Here is an 8,409-nt window from a genome sequence, read left to right as displayed (position 1 = left end):
ACAAATAAAACTTATTAAACAAAGCTATACTTCGTGCAAAATACTTATATAATATACTATAATGTATTTTGAAAGTATACTTACAATGCATTGTCACAATAATTAAGCACACAGTTAAAATATACCTAAAAATTATTTTTAATAAAGTGCAAATAAATACACTTTTAAAAACTAAACTGAATTTTCACCTCAAGTATATTTTTCTAATATATATATTTGTTTAGAAAATATACTAAAGTAAAATAATTTTAAAGTGTGTTAAAAGTTGTATTTGTGAAAATAGGTAAAAACAGGCTAATATACTTCTATTGTATACTTTATTGTATTTTAAATATAGGCTATTCTCTTTTTCAATAGTAGGCCTACATTGCAAATCGGCTACTTTTTTTCACTAGGGCTATCAAGTTTATAAATGACCAACTTCTAAAAAATAATGTATAGTCTTTGTAAAGACGTGCTCCCTTATATGACGAATCTGACGCGGAGCTGACGCGAGGCTGACGCGGAGCTCCAGCTCGCGGTGTGAAACGCCCATTAGGAACTGCTTTCTCTCCCCTTTAAGCATTCGCGCTCAGTCTCACTGTAAAGGCAGAAGCTCAGTGTCTTTCACTCGCTCATAGGCCTACTCATACATATGTCCTACTTACCGTCTCTTTATCAGTGAACATCGTGTTAAAACTTTGTTGATAAATACTTCATGGCGTGTATCCGTGTATTTAACGAACTCTCGTTGAAGCTGGAGCTTTTAATCGCGCGTGTGTTTGTCCAGTGAGAGAGAAGGACTTCCGGTGTGTTTTTGCTCATTTCGCCTCGTACTACTCTTCTTTAAAGGTATGTTTGTGCTCTTAATGGTTATATAATTTGTTTTAAGTTTCAATGTGATTGAATAGCAGAAGTTATCAAGTTTGACTAGCATCGTCAGTTAGGCTACCATACACACATTGGCAACAAAATATACCGATGTAATATAACGGTTAATGCAAATAAAACTACTAAGCATACTTGCAACACACTATCATATAAACACATCATATCATATGTGTGTAAATATTTTATAATATAAAGTCTTTTTGGTCATGCTGTGTCATTGAATAAGATTGAACCATAGTTATATTTTGTGAAACACTGTTATGTATTTTGTTGCCTACATGTATGTGTAATTATGTACGGTACATTCATGCCTTTTAGCATTCACGCTCTCTGTGTTTTTGCTAATTTTGCCTCATACTACTCGTCTTTAAAAGAGAATAAATGCCATCACTCATCCCATCCGTGCGCGATCATGCTTCTTTCCTGGGAGTAAATGCTAGGGGGATGTCCCGAATTTTTGTATATACTTTTTTATATATAAGGCACTTAAATGCTTATTTCTAAAGACTTATGGGAACAGACTGTATTACTAGTTTGGTCTAAGCAGTGATTAAATTGTGATTTATTATGTGGGCTCTCCCTAGGGGGGTCCGGGGGTATGCTCCCCCGGGAATTTTTTTTGAAAAATAAACCATTAAATGGCACTTTCTGGTAGGGCTGCACGATTAATCGAATTTTAATCACGATCACGATTTTGGCTTCCCACGATCAAATTCGCGTGATCGAGCGATATTTTAAATGCGTCATTCAGTTCACAGAAAGCTTTTTTTTTGCCAATCTAGCGCACCGTAAACCAGTGTCTGATCACGTGCCTCCATGAGCCCAGGTGCGCGAGAGAGACCTACGGTCTGCGTGCGAGCGACAGTGCACGAGAGAGACCGCGAGTGTGTCTGCGTGCGAGCAACAGCGCGCGCCTACCGATTGTGTCGCGCGCGAGAGAGACTGAGTGACAGTGCGCGTGAGAGACCGAGTGTGAGCATTAGTAAATTGCATTAGTAAATTGGTACATACTACATATATATATTTACTATTTATACCATGGTCTGGGTGAATACTCGATTCTGATTGGCTGCAGGGTGTCCGTTAAAAAGTGATAGAGGACACCTAAAGTAGTTCTGGTGAAACTGCCTGTTTACCATTCGAAATTAATAAATAAATGCGCTGCCTACAACAGCTGTGTGAGTAACCATAGCAACAGGCAGTCAACGTTAGTTAGATATTACATAGCCTACTACAATGAGCGACTTCGTTCGTTATTTCATCTTCAGTCTCTCACGTACTGACGGAGCCCAGTAAGCCCGCAGACTGCTCTCGCATCGATGGCCTGTCACCGACTTTATTTGACGGCTCTCCAGTCCAGCATCGGAGAGTCGACCTACAGCGGTGCTTCGGAGGCTGTGGTTAGTGTAGACTAGTGTAACACAAAGTGTTTTATGTGCAATAAAAAAATAACTATGCCTACCTTTGTGTTTCATGAAAAAAAAAATGCATTTTTGAACCTGAAGGGTTCTACAAGCTGAGCGGACTATAAATATCTCAAGTTGCTAAATAAATCGTCAGGCAAGTTATTATTTGAAAAAACTAGATTTAGCCTAATTAAAATATAAACTAATGTTTTAAAAATGTTTTATTTGGCAAGTGACCATGGTATAAGCGGGTTAATGCCCTTCGAGGTGACCGTTGTCAGGTTTTAATGGACTTCGGCGGAGGCAACCGTCCTCCGCTGCGCGTCGGCCGGTTTACACCTCGCCGTCGTCCATTAAAACCTGACAACGGACACCTCGTCGGGCATTAACCCTTACATAAGAGGCATGGAAGTTCGATTAATGGACTCCAATAATCAGTCCTACAAACGTCTTGTTTTGACCTATTGTTTAACAAATAGAAATAATTTGAGCACATAAACTTTCACATGGAGAATTAAATAGATTAAATTTATGCAGTAAGACTTCACAACTAATCACTGACACTGTAGGCCTACCACAACATTTTACATTTATTAAGCGTCAAATAACAATGACTCTGAATTTCATCCATTAATCGAACTTCCATAGTGCAGTTCTGCCTTGAAATGTTCTCATTTGGTTACATTCTGTTATGGAATATTTGTTTTTTTATTGATTGTATATTTTGCGTGTTTTATTCACATCCATTATGCAGGTACAATGCAAGTTTATATTTTGCTTCCTAAAATAGATTTACACAATGTAAAATGTAAAATAGTGCCCTGTTGAAGTTTTGCTACATTTTCTTTATTGTTTTCTTTATTCTTTAAGGAGATGCACTGAATTTTGGTGAATAAGAGGACCTATTTTATTTAGATACACATACATTAGCAGAAATGTAGCACAATATGGATGTGAAAGCAGTTATAATTTAGCCTATGTGGCAATAAAATTTGTTTTGGTTAAAATCAACAAATAATCGTGATAATTAATCGTGATCGCAATATTGATCAAAATAATCGTGATTATCATTTTGGCCCAAATCGTGCAGCCCTACTTTCTGGAGAGTTTTGTGCAAAGAAATTGAGAAAATGAGTCTTACATGATATGTGAAAAACTGCAAGATTAAGAGCATATACTTTGCATTGTTGTAGTATCAACAGGTATTAGGACATTTAGCATTTACATACATTACTGTTAATCAGTCATGTTGATTAACTAAAAATTAAAAACTCAAATAAATGGTTGATTTAATTTCCATCAACCACCTAGCTTACCCCCCAAGGATTGAAAAATAAAATCAATCTATACTTGTGGAAAGGTTCCTTGGTAGCTAAGGTCTAGCAAGTCTTATATTTCTGTAATTCACACAGATCAAACACAAATATGCTGCCTGAATAGATTGCTAGTTTGTTTTGAGTAGCCAGTTAGCAGTTCTCTTGGCAGTTTGCTGATAATCCGGTGTCTGAAGTAAAATGCTCAAAACATCTCCTGAGAAAAATCACATGGCCAACCTAGTCTTGGTCATTTAATTTAGATTTAGTCTTATTTTCCTTACCTTGTCATTTAAGGCCAGGGCACTTTATGTACATTTCTGGAACTTTTGCACGCTTCCACATCCCGCGCAACTAGGATCTCCCAGGAACACTCATTATATATTGCTGCGTACATTTATCCGTGTCACATAGATGCGCATGCGCGAGCGGTGCGCGATCATGGTCGACTGACAACGAGATTAGCAGCTGAAGAATTCGGCCGTTTTTTAAAATTGAATTATGTATTTAAAAGTTGCCGAATGGATTCATTTGGAGACTCCGAAATCGGCAGAGATAGGCAGGCAATGCAAAACAAAATCTTACATTGGGAAATAGTGGGGGGGACAAAACTTCGATTTTGAAATGTGGGGGGGACACGTATAATGGCTCCTACGCCCCTGCATTAAGGCGAGACACTACAGGTGAATAGGGTAAAACATTTAACTTACAGATACCACCATGAAACTTTATCAGTTGAATACTCACATGAATAAGAGAAAAAATGTCTTGCAAGTTTTCTGTAATTTTGTTTAAATATGCTAATCAGGCTATATCTAATTAAATGTGCTAATTTGCATATATTTTGAAGTGACGAATCTGACCATTGAAAAAAAAAACAAGGTTCAAAATTATTTTTGCATCTCTTGTCGGGATGTTAACGATTAATCGATGATCGATTAATTGTCGATAATACATTTAATGCGTGCTGCTCAACCGCGAAACATGCAAGCCAGCGCCGGAGTTATGTTTGGGACTATTTTACACCTTCATCATTCATGACCATGAGTTTACGTGAGCATTCACAGCCTTTTGTTTTGTGCAACTGTAAGTTGTAATAGTTTATTTTGTGTACGCCTATATCAGATTTATCTCATATTGAATGCATTTGGTTAAGAATTGACGCTAAAGCGTGATCTTTAGCGCGCGTAGCTCAAACGGCAATGCACGACTAATAATGACTATTGGACTGTCATATTGCATAACATTATAAAGAGAACAATATTGTAATAAAACATTGTGAATTATTTGGGTTTAGTTGCCGTGTCGCGTTGTTCCAGGAAGAGCGTGTCCACAACATGAGTAATTCTGGCAAGTAACAGTTCAAGTTCACCGCTCAAGTAGCAATGCACGACTAATAGGGCTGCACGATTTGGGGAAAATGTCATATTGCGATTATTGAGGTCAATATTGCGATATGCGATTGCGATTATAATAAATTGTATCATGAGTCAACTTGATGGGTTTTAAAGGAAAATGCACACACAGATTAGTGATAATGCTAAAATGTGTATTTGTAAAACTAGAAACGTTTTCAAATTAAATACAAAAATGAACATTTGCATTTATGTAAACTTATTTTCTCAAAAGTAAAGCTAAATAAATAAGACAAATAATAACATACACATTTTCACAAAAATAAGATTTTTTAACTTTTTTGTCCAAACAAACATGGACATTTACTCAGGATGTAACATATACTCTCTGTAAAAACTGTTGAAAACCCAAACCACTAAATCTTAAATGACCAACTTCCAAATCCTCTTTCTAAACAGTTAATCTTATCGCATTAGAGGTTCTTTGACAAAAACACAAGCATATCGACTTTCTCTGGTTTCAGACAGGAGCGATGATTTGTCACAACATTACCACTAGCACTAAAAGCTCTCTCTGATGCAGAGCTTGTTGCTTGTATGCCCAGATATGTCTGTGCTAGTTTGCATAGCCTAGGGAAGCTGACTTTGTGTGTCTTCCACCATTTCAGTGGATCTTCTCCATGGTCTACACATGGCATGTAAATGTAAACATTGAGTTCAGAGGCCACTGCTTCTCTTAACTGTGCCATGGAATCAAATGTGGATGACAATGGTGCTCTTGGTGCTGTGCATGTGGTTTCCTTAAAGAAACTGGCCAGAGTTGTCTTCTTGGCTTTAGCAGCAGGTGGACTTTCCACATCTATGCTATTATTGTCCATCACTGCAGGGCTTTGGGCTACATACTGCTGGCCGTGAATTTCCTGAAACAATAAACAATGCACATGTTTTAGAAATTTGTTACATTGAATAATTTTTTACCAGTAAACTCTGTGGTTTCACTCACGATCAACTCAGATATGGCTCGTTCCTTTAAGGTCTGGGTCTCTTCTTCAGAGATGTGTTGTGTTCTGAACCTTGGGTCTAGGAAAGTGGTGAAGTTTAGCAAGTCCTGAATGCCTTCATATTTGCTGTTGAGGTAGCTAAGAATGTTGGATTTCGGTGACTTGGTCAGCTCAGTGTCTGCTTCGTCTTCAGCCAGCACTGATGTGTTCAGAAGATGCAGAGCAGATTTAACACAAGATATGCTCACATAACTTTCACCCGATAAGGCATCCGTGAAGTCCTGTAGAGGGCTGAGTGCCTTGTTTACAGATTCCAAGACCTCCAGGTCCTGCCAAGAAGGGAGTAGGTGTCGCACTTTGCGGTCTGTAGAGAGAACCTTGGACAATGCACTTTGCTGCTCCAGGACTCTTTCTATCATTTTCTGAGTGGAACCCCATCGTGTTGCGCAGTCTGTCACCATGGCATGCTCTGGGAGGTTGAGCTCTCGTTGTGCTTCCCTCAAGGCCACTCTTTTCTTCCAACTATGGGAGAAGTGGCCCACAATCTTCCTGCATATCCCAGTAGCTCTGTTAATGCATTGTGCATTCTTTTTCAGAGCATTTTCTGTGAATGATAGATGAAAAACATTTACTCACTACACATTGGAAAAACGTTTAATATTCACATTTTGATTCCATGCCCAGTTCATATGAATAGCATAAAACACACACATACACACACACACAGTTAATATTTGTACTAAATCATGTCACAACTCTAGGCCTAATTAATTATATTGGCAAAAATGGCAATGGCAGATTTGTTCTTTACAATCATCCATCTTTTACAGAGTTATGTTTAATGCTAATTAATAGCCCTAAATGAAACGGGCCACTCCTAGTATCTTTTGTGACACACAGAATTTTACATTGTATTTCAAGTAATTTTATTTCATTAAATAAATGGTACAACTGCCCCTAACCCAAAGTTATTTGCTTATAAAAGTACAGTAGTTTAAAATATTTGCTTTAGTGTAATATAACGAAATATGAAAGCAATTTAACTTACCAATGGCCAAATGAAGTCTATGACTAAAACACTGGATTCTAGTCCACTGATTAAGCTCCACTGCTTTGACCATGTTAGTGCCGTTGTCTGTTGTTATGGCTACCTGACGCCCCTTGGCAGAGGTCCCACGCAGCCAGTGCCTCTCTCAAGCCCAAGGCTATGTTTTCTCCTGTGTGGTCGGCGGGGAAGTACGATGTTTGCAGGCAGTGGCTTTTCAATTCAAACTCCTCGTCGACAAAGTGCACAGTCAAGCTAATATACGGTTCACTTGTCCTGCTTGACCACAGGTCCGTAGTGGTTGAAAAGAACGTCACCGTAGCCATTTCCTTTTGAACTTCGTCACGGGGCGAGTTATAAAGTTTAGGGATCGCTATTTGAGAGAAATAGTTTCGACAGGGCAGTTGGTACCTCTTGTCCAGTGTGTGGATCATTTTCTGAAATCCCACTTTACTAACGGCGTGTATGGGCATCATGTCTTTTGCCAAACAGTGCGTTATGGAGTCAGTGATTTCTTTATGTCTAGCCGAAGACTTATCATATGGCGTGATGCTTGCACATCTGTAATTTTGTTTTGTTTGGCAATCGGCAAACTGTTCTCAGAAAGTTTGCCTTCACATACACACTCTTATTTATTTAATATAATCGCAACATTTTGCCGTCATATAATCGCAGAGGGCTGACATCGCGATTGCGATGCGATTAATCGTGCAGCCCTAACGACTAATAATAACGATGATTAATTTGGGACTGTCATATTACATAACATGAGAACACTATTTTATTAAATCGTTGTGGATTCATTGGGTTTAGTTGCCGTTTTCAGTGCGTCGTTCCAGGAAGAGCACGTCCACAACGGTCACACATTCTGACAAGCACGCATCTGAGGCGGTGTTATTGACACGTATTAGTCGTTATATTTGATTATTAAATAATTAATTTAATTAAACAACTAATTAATTAATTAAATTAATTTAGTTTCCTTAGTGTTTCAAGTTATTATTTCTAAAGCACATTACTACCGGCCGCCGGCCGCCCAAAGTGCTGTACAATAATTACAATATAGAAACACAATAAAGACTGTAGTAAAGTTCAAAGTTCGATATAAAAAGGATGGAAGAAGACAGGGGTCGGTGTGACTGGGTCTCGTACACTTTTATTTTCCAAACTCATACAGGTGCGCCCGAGCGCCTTCACCATAGATAAACTACAGCACAGTCTCAAGTTACTCAAAATCACGTTGGTTCTCTGGTTGTGTGTGTACAAGATCCCAGTCCCTCTCTCTCACTCGAACACACGCAGCAACCGGCCTTTATCCGGTCTCCCCACGCCAATCACTGCAATCAGAAACAGGTGTTCGTCATCTTGCACTTGACCTACTTACTTACCGCTCGCCTCCACCCCCGCTCTCCCGCTACA

General features: G+C 38.6%; 1 protein-coding gene across 1 annotated transcript; it reads right to left on the bottom strand.

The window, feature by feature from the left end:
* Positions 1 to 5,044: 5,044 nt before the first annotated feature.
* On the bottom strand, positions 5,045 to 7,562 carry LOC130102561 (zinc finger BED domain-containing protein 4-like). Its single transcript, XM_056268515.1, has 3 exons — positions 6,994 to 7,562; positions 5,948 to 6,549; positions 5,045 to 5,864 (listed from the first exon to the last, which is right to left on the bottom strand). The coding sequence occupies exons 1-3, from the start codon at positions 7,064 to 7,066 to the stop codon at positions 5,418 to 5,420; spliced, it is 1,122 nt and encodes a 373-aa protein (XP_056124490.1). The 5' UTR covers positions 7,067 to 7,562; the 3' UTR covers positions 5,045 to 5,417.
* Positions 7,563 to 8,409: the final 847 nt, after the last annotated feature.

The sequence above is a fragment of the Rhinichthys klamathensis genome, unplaced genomic scaffold (genome assembly GCF_029890125.1).
Source record: "Rhinichthys klamathensis goyatoka isolate OS25496 unplaced genomic scaffold, OSU_Roscu_1.1 h1tg000274l_1, whole genome shotgun sequence".
Classification (NCBI taxonomy): domain Eukaryota; kingdom Metazoa; phylum Chordata; class Actinopteri; order Cypriniformes; family Leuciscidae; genus Rhinichthys; species Rhinichthys klamathensis.
Note: the sequence above shows the minus strand (reverse complement) of the source record. Positions and strands in the feature narration are given on the sequence as shown.